This window comes from Mizuhopecten yessoensis, unplaced genomic scaffold (assembly GCF_002113885.1).
Source record: "Mizuhopecten yessoensis strain PY_sf001 unplaced genomic scaffold, ASM211388v2 scaffold8195, whole genome shotgun sequence".
NCBI lineage: Eukaryota > Metazoa > Mollusca > Bivalvia > Pectinida > Pectinidae > Mizuhopecten > Mizuhopecten yessoensis.
The window spans coordinates 1658473-1675952 of NW_018407426.1; the positions used below are offsets into that span (position 1 = coordinate 1658473).

Below are 17480 nucleotides of genomic sequence, written 5' to 3' on the forward strand. Positions count from 1 at the left end.
TACATTTTTAAGGGTCTAGCATGCTGATATTAAAATAGGAAAGACACAAATAATATTTTCTATTCTTTAATCTGTTACATTTGTCATGTTTATAGTTTGTCTTGGTAACTTGATCCGATCACAAGCATGTCGCTCATTGTATCCTTCATGGACAGTTTGATAATACGTACATCCTGGTACAGACTCCACATTCACCTGTTGTGAAGTGTGTGTGTGTGTGTGTGTGTGCAAACAAGCGCTGTACACATGCAGGAACACAATATGTCTGCAGCTAAACACTTCATTATAAAGTTATTTCTAGAATCATACACAGTTTATTGTGGAATCTTGCACTGTTTATTGCGAGTACCTAATTTATGTACCTGCCATACGTCGTAATCTTCTGTTTATCCGTACCCAGCAACTGGTACTACCATAGGGAGCCATCACTTTTCACCGTCTGTCAGTCCTTGCATCATTTTTCTGGGGCATATCTTGTATAATCCTTGTCACCTAAAATTGCAGTGTCAATATTACTCACAATTGGGATACTCACAATGGGATGACAGAATGTTGTATTGCCAATTTGGGTCCTGTACTCCATTAAATACAGAGTTATGGCCCTTTGTAAACCATACCTCAATTTATTTGAAGCATATCTCATGTACTCTGTCGCTACAATTTATGAATTTTGAATGAGAACCTCTTGGAATAGCAGCAACTTGTTACAGTCTTGTATTTTTAATATATGAGGTTGGGGTAATATGAATTGCAATGCAATAATTTTCCTTGTTGTAATCACCTGACCTATATGTACTTGGCATGTGTGTTTATTATAGCTAACATACACGCTGCTAGTCACTGACCATGATTACAGTACACACCTTGTTAGGTGTCACAGCTCACCTGCCCAGGTGTGACCCACCTTGTCCCCGCCCCTCTCCACAGGTAACTGGAAGTGCCATCACTTCCTATGCCTAATCAGCAGATTGTGTTCACTGATCTGTGAATTTTACCTGGCCGGTCTGCTGACACAGCTGATTGGATACTGGAAGGGACCACAGGTGATCCCTATTAGGCTCTCTTAGTCCAGAACACCTTTCAAACATATATGCCACTCAGTACCCAATTAGGGCACAATGCTTCAATTATCTGTCTGCACAAAGGTATGGTCAGGAGAGCAGGATCACTGGAGCAGAACATTAGCCGTGGCCTCATGGATAGGACTGTTTGTTTTGACATTTCTCACCTACGGTTCTAGGGTAATTAGGACATAGGTGGTACAGTTATTAGTCTGGAACAACAAAGCAGAGGAAGTAAAGGCTGTAAAACCATAGGTAACCTCCCTGTGTCAAACAGCTTGTTTAACCTGTGATTAGTTCAATAATTGGGATACAGATCCTGGTCCATTGACAGAAACAATCCAGGATGCTGTGACGTATTGGCAGTGCCAGGTAAACGTGTTTGTATAACGAGTATGTGTGACACATTGCTTTTCAGGGTCAGTGGTTATACAGGGAAGGTGTATATTTAGAACAGCTTTTTAAAAAAATAATGTAGAAATACCAAAAGCTAAATAATGAGATGAAAAATTTATCGATTGATTTTTTTATGGTGGGAAAAGTAGAAAATAGGTATTATAAAAGAAGTATTTCTTTTATTCTATCTTATTTCTTTTCCCATCTTTTAAAATAATAGCTTGATCTGTATTTAAAGGAGCACCTTGTAATATTTAATAATTAAATCAGTTTGACGTACTGTCAAGTTACTTTATCATTAAAATGCGAATGAATCTGACAAGTTTTCTATTAATTGTGCAATGTCTTGTGCAATATGCTATTGAAACATGTCACCTGGGATTATTTTAAGTTATCCGAGCTTAATCTGTCACAATTGAAAGGTTTAGTTCATGCAATCCTGATTATCTATTCCTTGATTACTCATTAGCTGCTTTAGTTCTGGCTAATTAGGATCTACCTGGCTCAGGTATAATTGTGTACAGGAGAGCAACATCTGACGACAGACTTGTGACGTTGATCAGGTCATGATTCCATTACCTTGTAAGACACCATAATGAATTGGTAGAAAGATTGACAGAGATAGTAAGGGGCAAAGAAAGATAGTAGGAGAAAAGAGGATAGAATTGTAAGTTCAATGGACACACCTTAACAACAAGGGGGTATTTAGTCAGGTGAATGTTTATTGTTGTGATAACACACAAGCCTAAGGAAGCCATTTTCGGCTGATAACCATAGCCACTAATAACATTTACAGATTGTGTGTTATCTAGTCTCATTGTTATGATGACAAAATGTTGTCATGCGAACAGCACATTTCATGTGTTATTATAGTCCTAAGATTTGGGGATTATAATGGAAGGTTTTAATTGTATCTGAAAATGTCATCTTAGAAGCTGTTTTGTCAGTAATGAGGGAATGTTTTTATTTTGTTTAACTTTGCCATGGTTGGTTAGAAGTGTAGCTTTGATCTTCCTGTTATCTGTTTGAGGCTGTGAAACAAACTAATCCACCTTTGAAAAAATATAACTACTTTTCAGCGGTCTGTTGTAGCTGAAATTTATTAGGCACACTCTTTTTGAGAAATCAAATATCGTACATGGCTGATCTTGTCTCGGTATAAAAGGTAATTCTTTTGATACATATATCACATGTGGCTATACAGTACTAGTACAATAAGTATAAAGAATGTCATGGTTATTTGTGCTTGCATATCACTTCAAAATCCCATATCACAAATGGGCATAAGTTAACTAGCACCATCCAGTTTCTTATTGAGGTTATATAAAATAGGTCTATGTTCAAATGATGGGTATCAGGATTCGTCTTGGTACCATCACTCCACATGGATAGTTAATACTTGATGCTGTGCTACGAAGTGGTACAGGGCATTATAAGTGTCACCCTTGTCCGTACATACATCCAGCTGATTAAGTTCAGTTTTTGCTTCGAGTTATTAGGTGTCGCTTTATGATCACAGCATGTTTCACTGAATTGGTTTGTGAACTTCACCTTTGATCTTGAACTTTGCGACCGTGGTCAAGTTTTTGTGTATAGGTCAATGTGTGACCTTCGCCTTTGACCATGATAAAGTTTTGTGCACAGGTTAATGTTTGACCTTCACCTTTGACCTTGATCTTTGTGACAATGGTAATATTTTTGTGTATAGGTCAATGTGTGACTCACTGTTGACCTTGACCTTTGTGACCATGGACATTGTTTTGTGTATAGGTTAATGTGTGACCTTGATCTTTGTGACCATGGTAATTGTTTTGTGTATAGGTCAAAGTTGGATCAAGTTCTACAGCTATAGTCATGTAACTTCACATGCTAAAGGCTCTGCCGGAATACAGGGCTCTTTATGACCTTGACTTTTGACCTTGATCTACATGACCTTGCTGTAGTTTGAAGTGTAGGAGCTGGGAATCCATGTTTTAGAGACCCCTTTCCATTCAATTTATCGAATCAACCATTTAAATAAGGTGATATCGGTGACAATTCTTTGACTAAATCTTTTATGGTAGCTATTTATGATATGAAAGGCTTGGTCCAGGTTGAAAATGTTTTTATTATTCAGTCAATTCTGTTTTGATAGAAATGTTATGTCTTTTTTATAATTTGAAAAATAACCATGACATTGATATCGATATCATTGAAATATTGTGGAAGCCATGTAAAAATTGTTACAAAATATTTTAATTTGCTTGTGTGAGACGAATTTTCTGTTCCATTTTGGGATGGAATAGAATAATGGTGACATGGTGTTACTGTTGCGACCTGACAAAGATGACAACAGTGAACAAGGTATGCTTTTGACGTGTAGGGTCAGAATTAATTGGTATGGTAAGGGATTTGTTTCCACATCATTCCATGTTAACGGGAGGCTGGTGTATTGCCGGGCAGTCTACGTGTAGTTATTATTGTAGTCTGGTCACTAATTAGTACAGCTTTGGCTGTATGGATCCCGCGGATAATCAATTCTGTCAACTCTGTAGATACTTGTGACACTGTGCAGGACATTGGTAGGGAAAGTCTAATGAAGGCAGAGGTTTATTGCATCAGCAGCAGACATATATGGCATGAAAAAGGTATTTTAATTATATACTACTGCAAAAGAAAAAAATAATGATAATTGGCAATTAGTAATTTTTCATGCCATTTGACATCAGATTTTGGATACCTTTCATATTAAGAAAAAGGGAATTTTAAAATGTTTCACACTAAGGAGGTGAAATATTCGACAAAACAATAAACAAAGAAGCAACAATGAAGAAAAAATGTTCAACATTGAAAGATAAGGACAGACAAAAAAAATATGTTTCCTGTAACATGTTCGAAAAATATAGGGTAGGTTGGTTTGTAGCAAGTTTTATTTTTAAAGATAATTTAATGTGGTTTATATAGGAGAGTGATCTTGACTTTAACAGCGCTTCTTTAAAAATTGCATGAACAAGTTTAGGGTAGGCACAGAAATAAGGATAGGTCGAGTTACCTGAAACATCAAATATGTTTTGTTTGGTCTAACAAAAGAACTTCATCTTTTTCTGCCAAAGTTGGGACTTGTAATGAAGTTTTCCTGGTTTCTATGGAATTTCTAAGTAAAAAAGCTTGTATGAAACTGTTATAAAAATATACCAAAAAGCAAATCAAAAAGGGAAGATTTGGGGAGATCTCAACAGTATTTAATAGCAAGACTATCAGGCATTGTATAATATAATACAAATTAATTGTTAAAAAGTTAATGTGATCCCACCCACAAGACCTTATTAAAACTTACTGGGTAGGAGATCGTGGCACAGAAAACTTCACTAGGATAGACCTCTTCAAAATTTAAAAAGCATGAAATTAGCATTAAATGGACAGCGTGCATGGCTGAGCCGTGATTGAGGTGTGCTTTAAGACTCCATTGCAGTCAGGGTCACGATCTTTAATGCGCCTTTAAATGCTAAACAATTACTTTGAATTTCATTTTCCACATAAAACATGATTTTGCATAGACGAAACGTGCGTGAAATTAGTACAAAATACCGTAAAACGCTGATCTGAATTAAGTTGGTGTGGACCTGCTCGCGGCTGGTTGTCACCGGTTGACTAGTCATGTGATCATTAGTCATTAGGGTCTGTTTGACTGGTTGATGTGTTCCGAATCCCGCCTTAGCTATCTACGATATTTACCATTGCTTCGGATCTGTCTCGCATCAATTGAATTGGCGGGATATTTTGTTGTTACTGTCTGCTATCCCATATAGTGATTGGGGCAGACATTTAAAATTTTCCTAAATACGGGTATAGCAAACTACGTAACTGTAAATAATTAAAACATGGCGGTATGAATCAAATAAGTATTTAACTGTGGGGAAGGTCATTCAAGTCAATTTTCAATTGTTTAAAAACATTGCTTAACTCACTAAGGGTATTTACAATATACAATGAACTTTTTCTGAGAGATGCTACTATTTGTTTAGAGTATTTGGAAATATGTTATGGATCTTGCCGGGTTATTCTAAATTTTGCAACTTTTCCCCCCAGCAAAGTTCATAATTTACTAACTGAAAGTACATTTTAATTTGCATCTGGTCCAGTCTATTTAAGGGATATATAGGTGTAGGAACACACAGGCTATTCTTCCTTGTCTGGTCCAGTCTAGTGGAGGGATAGAAGTGGAGGGTCACACAGGCTATTCTTCCTTGTCTGGTCAAGTCTAGTGGAGGGATATAAGTGTAGGGACACACAGGCTATTCTTCCTTGTCTGGTCCAGTCTAGTGGAGGGATGTAAGTGGAGGGACACATAGCCTATTCTTCCTTGTCTGGTCCAGTCTAGTGGAGGGATGTAAGTGGAGGGACACACAGCCTATTCTTCCTTGTCTGGTCCAGTCTAGTGGAGGGATGGAAGTGTAGGGTCACACAGGCTATTCTTCCTTGTTGGTCCAGTCTAGTGGAGGGAGATATGTGTAGGAACACACAGCCTATTCTTCCTTATAATTACAATCGTACTGATCGTCATTTTGCTACTTAACAATATGAAATGTAACTGCGTACTGAAATGAAATACAAATAATAAATTTATTTCTATACTTATATCTATATTTCAACTAGGGTATAGAACAAGGTTAGTTACAAAATATCAATCTTCTTCATAGAGCCACATCACTTAGGCATTTGACTAAGTTCACTTCCGGTTTTGAGGGTTGAAAAACATCAGAAAATATGTATTCTGTTTATGTCATGTTTCGGTTAATATCATGTTTTTCTCTGACAAATGGGAAGTGATATAAAGAGGAATCTACTGTATGTGTAAAGACACACAGTCTATTCTTCCTTTTCTGGTCCAGTCTAGTAGAGGGATATAAGTATAGGAACACACAGCCTATTCTTCCTTGTCTGGTCCAGTCTAGTAGAGGGATATACGTGTAGGAACACACAGCCTATTCTTCCTTTTCTGGTCCAGTCTAGTAGAGGGTTGAAGTGAAGGAGAATGCAATTATTTAATAATTGTAAAGGATGCCCCCTTTTGTTTTGGGGGGGGGGGGGGGGGGTTTTTTTTTTTTTTTTTTTTTTTTNTTTTTTATCAAGTATAGAATTTGTCTGCTCAGATGGCAATAGGAGTGCAACATGCCTATTAACAAAGAAGAGTTGATTCATTTAATAGACCTTAAAAAGGGAGTGTGTTATAAAGCCATGAAGTTTGATAGTTTTTAGTATAAATATTTCATTAGAGGGAGTTTACGACCCTGATGCTATGATTAAAAAAGTAATACAAAATAATATGTATGTCAGATGATAATCTTTGTTGACATTTATCTGGTGTTGGTATATTTTAACACAGTAGTACATACCTGTAATAAAGATGAAATTACATAATGTTGACAGTCCTGTGGCCAACAAGGTGTGTACTGTGGCACTCAGGTGAGAAAGGTAATACTGGAATACCTAGAGAGTGTGTTAGATAGAGTGTGACCAGGAGAGATATGAATACAATCAATGTTTGATATACGTTAGATGAATATCAAACAGCTATTCGACTCTGAAAAGCTGTTAATCGTTCTTGTCACTCGGCTACGCTCCGTGGAACATGTATGGATTGGCACCCACCCGCTTCATGAGGCTTAGTCGTCCATTATACCCACACACAAAGCTCATTGGTTTAAACCCAAAGGCCATTTCATACAAACAATTTAGTCAAATAATAGATTGTACATGCAATATTAGCCTTCACTCAACCATGACGTGGGCTAGGGTAGACAGGAAATAGCTCCATTTGGAAAGAAAGCTTTAATGATTAACACGGTATGTATCACTGTGTGGAAGATTTGTTAACGGTGTCAACCGATGTTAAACCTGGCCAGACTGGAATTACTGTCTCAGTGTGATACCTTCGGAAACTGACCACTATTCAGGGCTGCTGATGGTCAAGCTGGATCATGTGGTCACCAGGAAGATACGGCTGAGTGGTCAGCAGGAGCTGATTAGCGAGGCCTGAAGTTTGCTGTGTTAGTTGTGTTATTATATTGTGTGTCCTGTGTTTAGGTTCAGCTCACGGAGGCCATACAACGACTTTAACTCTATTTATAATAGATCACAACACATGGTACAATTTTTACTTGTACACTGATTGGCCTACTTCAGTGTTAACACGGTATGTACCGTATCTTATATGTAACATGTACTGGAGGTGTCATACATACTGGGTGTGTATAAGTATGGGATGTATGGTTACCTGTCTATAAGGAGCGACACACAGTGTACATATATCACTATGTCATACATACTGGGTGTGTATAAGTATGGGATGTATGGTTACCTGTCTATAAGGAGTGACACACAGTGTACATATATCACTATATGTCATACATCCTGGGTGTGTATAAGTATGGGTGTATGGTTACCTGTCTATAAGGAGCGACACACTGTGTACATATATCACTGTATGTAATACATACTGGGTGTGTATACGTAGAGGATGTATGGTTACCTTGTCATACATACTGGGTGTGTATAAGTATGGGATGTATGGTTACCTGTCTATAAGGAGTGACACACAGTGTACATATATCACTGTATGTCATACATCCTGGGTGTGTATAAGTATGGGTGTATGGTTACCTGTCTATAAGGAGCGACATAATGTACACATATAATTATGTTAAAGGTACTGGGTGTGTATTAAGGTAGATTACCTGCCTATAAGAAACAACACTATACATGAATGACTGTTACATGTACTGGATGTGTATGAAGTAGGGGATATCCTGTCTATAAGGAACAACACACAGTGTCCATATATGACTAGTACATACTGGGTGTAAAGAACACACAGTGTCTATATATCACTGGATGTGCTATATACTGGGTGTGTATGAAGTAGAGGATTACCTGTCTATGGGGAAGATGTCATACATACTGGGTGTGTATGAAGTAGATAATTACCTGTCTATAGGGAAGAACACACAGTGTCTATATCACTGAATGTCATACATACGGGGTGTGTATGAAGTAGATGATTACCTGTCTATAGGGAAGATGTCATACATACTGGGTGTGTATGAAGTAGAGGATTACCTGTCTATAAGGAACACCATACAGGAAATACACATTACTCCTGTGACATACCAGAGCTATATAAAGTAGAGGATTATAATTACCTGTCCAAAGAAACATTACACACTGTAAATACGTTATAATATGTGCAGTATTGAATGCTTTTTTACCTGTGTATAAGAAATAATATACAGACTTAATAATTACCTCTTATTCACCTATCTGTAAGGAACAAAATACAGGGTTTATACAAGTGTGATATGCTATGAGTGTACGAAGTATGGGTTTTTGGTTTCCTGCCTATAAAAAACAGTATAGTTTGTACAGATGTATACTGCAGCATGGCTCCCTGTCTATAAGGACCATATTACAGGGTATATAAGCCTATTTGACATGTGCTTGATGCATGAACTATGGGATGTATGGTTACCTGTCTATAAGAAACAAGATACATACATAACCCTATATGTGACATACACTAGATGTGTATTAACTCATTCACCCCTGAAGACACATTTGAACTCTTCCAATTCAAAGGTTTGAATAGTTCATTATGAAATTTCAAGGGGGAATGAGTTAAGGGGTTTATGGTTTCTTACCTATAAGAAACAAGTACACAATGTACATAAGATTATACCTGTTTATAAGGGACAATATGCACTGTACATGCATACTGATATATATATGATACATACTGGATCTTTACAATCTACTATATCTATTACTTGTACAAAAACGGTCTTGACCTTGCTTCAACAAAGCTCTAATGAATTATCCCCCGCTTTCACCGAAACGGGGGATATTAATTTGGGTTGGTCCATCTGTCTGTCATGCTTTGTTTCCGTGCAATAACTGCAACAAATGTTAACCGATTTTCTTTCAACTTGGTTCCAGGGTTAAATGCCTTAAGGGCTCAGCCAAGTTTGATGACCACTTTCAGCGGACTTTATTTTGCGGAGTTATGGCCCCTTGAATAACTAAAAAATGTCATTATCTGCCGTTTCCGTGCAATAACTAACAAATGTCAGCCGATTTTCTTCTTACTTGGTACAAGGGCTAAGTGTCTTCAGGGCTCAGCCAAGCCCAATGACAACTTCGAGCCCAAGCTCAACGACCACTTTCAGCAGACTTTATTTGGCGGAGTTATGGTCCCTTGAATAATGAAAAATGTCATTATCTGCTGTTTCTGTTCATTAACTCTCGCAAATATTATCTGATTGTTTTCAAACTTAGTAACGGTATTCAACACATTGAAGGCTCAGCCAAGGTTGACAACCACTTTAATCGGACTCCATTTGGCAGAGTTATGGCCCCTTGATTAACGGAAAATGTCATTATCTGCAGTTTCCGCTTCATAACTCAAGCAAATATTAGCCAATTTCCTTCAAACTTGATATCAATGTTTGTGTTCCTCTGTCTTTCCACCCATCTTGGGCACTCTTTGGTTTTCGTGTGATAATTGCTGTAGATATTGTGCAGATATTTCAAACAAATTCCGTATGCACATCGATAACCGTCTCATGCTTAGTTTGCCAACCGATGTGATTTGTGCATATTTACGTAGAATTAATGAGGTTATTAATTCTGATGGATTAAACGATTAACTTACACCGTAATACCTACATATTCAATGAAAAGTCTAACTACTGTATAAGTTGTTTTTTTTCCTTCAAGTTTCAAGCTATACATTATGTCTCAAAAGCACCATACTCACATGTTTAAACCTAACCTCAATAATGTTTACCTACACTATGTCCTGCAAGCGGGGGATATAATTTCCATGAATTTGCTTGTTAACATCTGAAGATTGACACACTAACAGTACAGGACAGTCTACTGTACCTAACCTTATGAAACAATTGTCAGCAGTATTAACTCATTCACCCCTGAAATTTTATACTGAACTATTCCAACCTTTGAATTGGAAGTGTTCAAATGTGTCTTTGGGGGTAAATTAGTTAAATATCTGTAAGTTACAGGTACTGACAGCTTCTGATTTGCTCTGTGGGAAATGTGTGATGAGGGTTAGTTATTTAATTTATTTTATAGTGAATGAACGCAGAATCCTTTATTGACATATACTTTTTCATTGTCGAGTATCTGTCATATTTTGTTAGAGATTTTGCTTGTTATCAAGGTAATCAAAGTAAATTTGTAGTTCCAAATCTATGACAACACAATATTCCAAAAGAATCATACAGAAAATAAAAAGCTAAAGATCTATCTAAATTTCCATAAAATAAGATGTATTTTAAGTTCAATGGTTTATATGTAGATGTCTTCACTACAAACTCCTTCAAAAATTGTCGACTCTTATTTTATTTGCCTCATATATATATATATTAAAAGCGTCAATATGCCATCCCCTCTAAGGAATACCAAATTTTATTTGCCTCATATATATATATATTAAAAGCGTCAATATGCCATCCCCTATAAGGAATACCAAAAAAAATTGTATTCATTGGGCAATGAATGCCATGTGATCAATGTCATTTTAACACATCTCCATCTGAAGAAGCAGCCATTCAGATGATGTTTTACAGGTTCAGGAATCATTGTAATGTTATTTACAAATAATTGAAAATGCCCTTCAATCCTTCATATTTCAAATAAAAAATGTTGTAATTAACAATTAATATAAAATAATTGGTCCCCCTGAACATATTTTACTGAAGGGTTTTATATTAAAAGTTATTACTGGGTATAAAATTTTAGAATGAGTCTGAAGGATTTTTGTTTTGATTGTTTTGTAGACAGCTGTAACTAGACGGAGTGACAGCCTAAACTGCGGTGGTCCAGGCTTAATGGTGGCTGTCGTCTAACTTGTTTAGTCCAGGCTTCACTGTGGCTGTCTCATGTACCCACAATGACCGCTCAGGTCCTATCTGTCCAGGTCAAGAAGGAAATCATGGACAGTGGTGCTGACAAGACTGACCAGTCAAAGTCCACCACTGCCCTTGACATAGGGTCAAAGGTCACGGATGAGAGCAATCGTGGTAACGCTGTTGAAGTGGCCGTAAATGGTGAGGGTGACCAAAAGAATGGAACTAAGGTCACCGAGGCCGATAAAGTTGTTGTGCCCACAGTTGCCATGGTTCAGGGTAGCCAGGTGACTGATGTAAACGCTGAACAGTTACAGAGACTCATCCAACAGCAGTACTTGGTCAATCTGATTCAGTTTCAGCAGTCCATGTTTCAGGGCCAAGCCGCCCTGCAGCAGCATCATCAGAGTCTCCTTACTGCCCTTGATGGCAAGGGTGGTAAGGAAGGGGAGACAACTGTAGAGGCACCTGTTGCCCACCAGCAGGTGTCGCCAGGCATCACGATGGTGAAGGACGGACAAAAGCGGACAGTGGAAGGGCTGAGTGCAGAAATTGGATCAGACGTGGACGCCATGGAGTTTGATGACAGTATGTTTATAGAGGAAGAGTTGGATGAAAATGGAAAGCCTAAGAAGGTGGACGGACGGATAAGACACACAGGTCTGTCTATAGGTACAGTCTGCTTTTATTATCTGCCCCAAGCTTCACAGGTATATGCCCTGAGCTTTACACAGTTATCTGCCCCTGGTTTTTCTGACACAGGTCTGTGTATAGGTACAGTCGGCTTTTGTTGTCTGCCCGTAGTTTTACAGGTTTCTGCCCGTGGTTTTACTGACACAGGTCTGTGTATAGGTACAGTTGGCTTTTGTTGTCTGGCCGTAGTTTTACAGGTTTCTGCCCGTGGTTTTACTGACACAGGTCTGTATATTTGAACAGTCTGATTTTGTTATCTCCTCAGCTCCTAGCTTCACAGGAAACTGTCTCTAGCTATACACAGTTGTCTTCCCTTGTTTTTACTGACATATTTCTTTATTTAGGTACTGTCTGAGTTTGAAATTTGCTTTGACTTTGCTTAGTTATCTGCCCTTGGTTTTACTGACATTAATCTTTATATATAGGTAGTCTGACTTTGAAATTTGCTTTGGCTTTACACAGTTATCTGCCCTTGGTTTTACATATACAGGTTTGTCTATAGCCACTGTCTGACATTTGATATTTACTTGGTTATCTGCCCCTTTCTTCTACAGTTACAGACTGATTTAGTTATCTTACCTTACTTTCATAGTTACCTGCCCAGTCTATTCTTCCTTTCACATTTATCTCTCCAAAATTTTAAAGAGTTATCTCCCCTAGGTAAACAGTCACAGGTTAACCTAAAAGTACCCTGGTTCAAGGCACCAGTCACGGAATTCTGTTGAAAACACAAATTGATCCTGCTTTTCTGTAGACATTGCTAATCGTGGCGTGAGCCCATGAGGTACCTTTTATTCGACCTGCTATCCGTATTGACACAATATTATCAGCTAAAGAAGTATATCTGAATCGCATATGTTATTGACCATTTTTGACAGGACAAACATTTCGATCACACAGACAAATGAGACAGAGTATCACTTTTTCTGAACACAAACTGTTTAAGTTTGCATGACGGATGTCGCTGACTATAGCACGTTGTGTATATCAATATACGGCTATGGTGTGACAAGACAGGCCAGGTACCAGCCATATTTTAATTCATTAGTGCCAGACTTCTACCCACTGGCCTAAAGCTAAAAGAACTGCCTGGTTTGGCACATATGAATTATTGAACACATGATATTTAGGATTGCCATTTTGTAATGAGAAAATGATACTAGGAAGTGTAATCGGAGCGTTTTCTGTCGGGGGAAGAAGAACAGGGGCTTCTCATTTGTCAATAGTACTGGATTAGTAATTGTTTCTGATTGATAGATCAGAATTCATCAATTGTATAACCTGTTATCTTACATTTATTATTAAGCATGAAGCCAACTGCTCTCAATGTCCATTTCTAAAACTTTGAATTAAAATATTTTTAGAAATCTTTATCATATGTACAACAATGATAGCCAAAACTGTTCCACTATAGGAAGATGATGTACAATGTCTTAACATAGAAATTTGGATTAAAAGAAGGAAACGTATTTACTTTTATGACCTGTATAGCTACTACATATTGTTTAAATTCGCACCTATGACATCCATTGTCGTTTAGATTAAAAATATTTTATTCAGATCGTCATGTCAGAATTTGAATCAATTAGCAGACATTGAACTTGTACCTATCGGCAGACCTAAAATCTAGGTAAATGTTCGCTTTGCATTTTTTAACTGAAAATCTACTGTATAGGAAACATTGAATGTTTTACCTGATGTTTTAATATTCAAATGTTTATCTATAGACAGATGTTCAACCTTTCACCTTAAGTTTATCTTGGAATCTTTATCTGTTTATCTTGATCTGTAGACAGACATTCAATCTTTTACCTGAAACTTTATCTTAGGAGTGTTTATCTTGATCTATAGACAGACATTCAACCTTTCACCTGAAGCTTTATCTTGGGGATATGTTGTACCTGAGGTTTAATCTTTGAATGCTATATATAGGCAGTCTTTTTCCTGAAGTTATGCATGAATATATTCTATTCTATCAATCTTCGCCTTAATATTGATCAATGATATATAGGCAACCTTTCCCCGAAATTTTACTCCTGAAACTTTGTGTAAAAGCAGACTTTGATCTTAGAGATGTACCTATAAACAGACCTTGACTGTTTACCTGAAATCTTATATCTTAGAGATGTACCTATAAACAGACCTTGACTGTTAACCTGAAATCTTTTATCTGCAGGCTGATGTACCTATAGACAGTCCTTGACTGTTTACCTGAAATATTTTATCTGCAGGCTGATGTACCTATAGACAGTCCTTGACTGTTTACCTGAAATATTTTATCTTAGAGATGTTCCTATAGACAGACCTTGACTGTTTACCTGAGTACCTATAGACAGACCTTTACTGTTTACCTGAAATATTTTATCTGCAGGCTGATGTACCTATAGACAGACCTTGACTGTTTACCTCAAATCTTATATCTTAGAGATGTACCTATAAACAGACCTTGACTGTTAACCTGAAATCTTTTATCTGCAGGCTGATGTACCTATAGACACACCTTGACTGTTTACCTGAAATCTTTTATCTCAGAGATGTACCTATAGACAGACCTTGACTGTTTACCTGAAATCTTTTATCTCAGAGATGTACCTATAGACAGACCTTGACTGGTTACCTGAGTACCTATAGACAGACCTTTACTGTTTACCTGAGTACCTATAGACAGTCCTTGACTGTTTACCTGAAATATTTTATCTGCAGGCTGATGTCCCTATAGACACGCCTTGACTGTTTACCTGAAATATTTTATCTTAGAGATGTACCTATAGACAGACCTTGACTGTTTACCTGAGTACCTATAGACAGACCTTGACTGTTTACCTGAAATATTTTATCTGCAGGCTGATGTACCTATAGACAGACCTTGACTGTTTACCTGAAATCTTTTATCTTAGAGATGTACCTATAGACAGACCTTGACTGTTTACCTGAAATCTTTTATCTTAAAGATGTTTCTATAGACAGACCTTGACTGTTTACCTGAAATATATTATCTTAGAGATGTACCTATAGACAGACCTTGACTGTTTACCTGAAATCTTTTATCTGCAGGCTGATGTATCTATAGACAGACCTTGACTGTTTACCTGAAATATTTTATCTTAGAGATGTACCTATAGACAGACCTGGACTGTTTACCTGAAATATTTTATCTGCAGGCTGATGTACCTATAGACAGACCTTGACTGTTGACCTGAAATCTTTTATCTGCAGGCTGATGTATCTATAGACAGACCTTGACTGTTTACCTGAAATATTTTATCTGCAGGCTTATGTACCTATAGACAGACCTTGACTGTTTACCTGCAATCTTTTATCTTAGAGATGTACCTATAAACAGACCTTGACTGTTTACCTGAAATATTTTATCTGCAGGCTGATGTACCTATAGACAGACCTTGACTGTTTACCTGAAATATTTATCTGCAGGCTGATGTGGTTCGTTTTACCAGATATTTGACATTGGAATTTATTACAGCAGGGTGACCTTAAAACTTTCTACCTTAGGTTGACATTCAATTGAAATATTTATTCATGCAAAGTTTTGTCCAGTTTCTGTAGTTTCAAAGACATGAAACATTTTACTTGTAGGTAAAAAGGAAATATTTATCTATATGTAATATCATAGATATTGACCTTTATGTTTGTTAGTGTTAATTTGATACATGTTTCGATGGGCAGACATGGGAACTTGTTCCTAAATTATAACTCTCTGTACTTATTGTTGAGCATTTGTGGAACATTTTACCAGAAGGTTGTAATCCTTAAATGACCTTAGGACATTAAACCCTATATATGTAAACAGTATAGTATACCATATACCGTATATGTATATTTATAGACATACCTTTAACCTTTGACCTAAAGTTTGACCTTGGATCTTTAATTACGAATACACAATATACACACTTTTACCTGGAGATTGACAGTTTTATAATAGATCTTTTACCTGAAGATTGACATTGGGCCTTTAATCTCTAGGGAGACCAATGAAAGATTGACTGTGGTGGATATATCTATATGCAGACAATATGCGTTTTACCTGAAGAGTGACAGTAGCAATTTAATCTATAAGCAGACCTTTAACGTTCTCCGTCATAGTGATTGAAACTTTCCTGGTGACAAGACTGAAACTTGTATTAACTTTGTTTGATCTTGAAATTTTGGCATACACTACTCCACAGTTCCTTTCCATTTCAGTCGGAGGTCGCAACATAAACCAATATGGACGAGAATTCACCAACGGACGTCCCCTGCCAGACCACTTGAGGGTACAGATCCTTCAGCTGGCTCTACAGGGCATCAGGCCTTGTGAGATCAGTCGCCAACTACAGGTCTCGCATGGCTGTGTCAGCAAGATCCTGAACAGGTAAGTTTCCTTATACATAAGACTGGGGAGGAAGTATCTCATATCTGTAAGCAAGATCTTTAACAGGTAAGCTTCCTTATACATAAGACTGGGGTGAAGATCTCATGTCTGTAAGCAAGATCTTTAACAGGTAAGCTTCCTTATACATAAAACTGGGGAGGAAGTATCTCATATCTGTTAGTAAGATCTTTAACAGGTAAGCTTCCTTATACATAAGACTAGGGAGGAAGTATCTCATATCTGTAAGCAAGATCCTTAACAGGTAAGCTACCTTATACATAAGGCTAGGGAGGGAATATCTCATATCTGTAAGCAAGATCTTTAACAGGTAAGCTACCTTAAACATAAGACTAGGGAAGAAGTATCTCATATCTGTTTACAAGATCTTTAACAGGTTAACTACCTTAAACATAAGACTGGGGAGGAAGTATCTCATATCTGTTAGTAAGATCTTTAACATGTAAACTACCTTAAACATAAGACTGGGGAGGAAGTATCTCATGTCTGTCAGCCAGATCTTTAACAGGTTAACTACCTTAAACATAAGACTGGGGAGGAAGTATCTCATATCTGTTAGTAAGATCTTTAACATGTAAACTACCTTAAACATAAGACTGGGGAGGAAGTATCTCATGTCTGTCAGCCAGATCTTTAACAGGTTAACTACCTTAAACATAAGACTGGGGAGGAAGTATCTCATATCTGTTAGTAAGATCTTTAACATGTAAACTACCTTAAACATAAGACTGGGGAGGAAGTATCTCATGTCTGTCAGCCAGATCTTTAACAGGTTAACTACCTTAAACATAAGACTGGGGAGGAAGTATCTCATATCTGTTAGTAAGATCTTTAACATGTAAACTACCTTAAACATAAGACTGGGGAGGAAGTATCTCATGTCTGTCAGCCAGATCTTTAACAGGTTAACTACCTTAAACATAAGACTGGGGAGGAAGTATCTCATATCTGTTAGTAAGATCTTTAACATGTAAACTACCTTAAACATAAGACTGGGGAGGAAGTATCTCATGTCTGTCAGCCAGATCTTTAACAGGT

At 37.2% G+C, this 17480-nt stretch overlaps 1 protein-coding gene across 9 annotated transcripts in view; it reads left to right on the forward strand.

Moving 5' to 3' along the window:
* Window positions 1-17480, forward strand: part of LOC110455265 — a 100852-nt gene that overhangs the window by 62644 nt on the left and 20728 nt on the right. For 4 of the 9 annotated variants that reach the window (XM_021505269.1, XM_021505270.1, XM_021505271.1 and 1 more), the window contains 2 exons: window positions 11291-12031; window positions 16256-16424. In XM_021505269.1, coding sequence (XP_021360944.1) covers window positions 11404-12031; window positions 16256-16424 — 797 coding nt within the window. In that variant the 5' untranslated portion in view covers window positions 11291-11403. The other 5 variants (XM_021505276.1, XM_021505275.1, XM_021505274.1 and 2 more) reach the window with 5 other exon arrangements.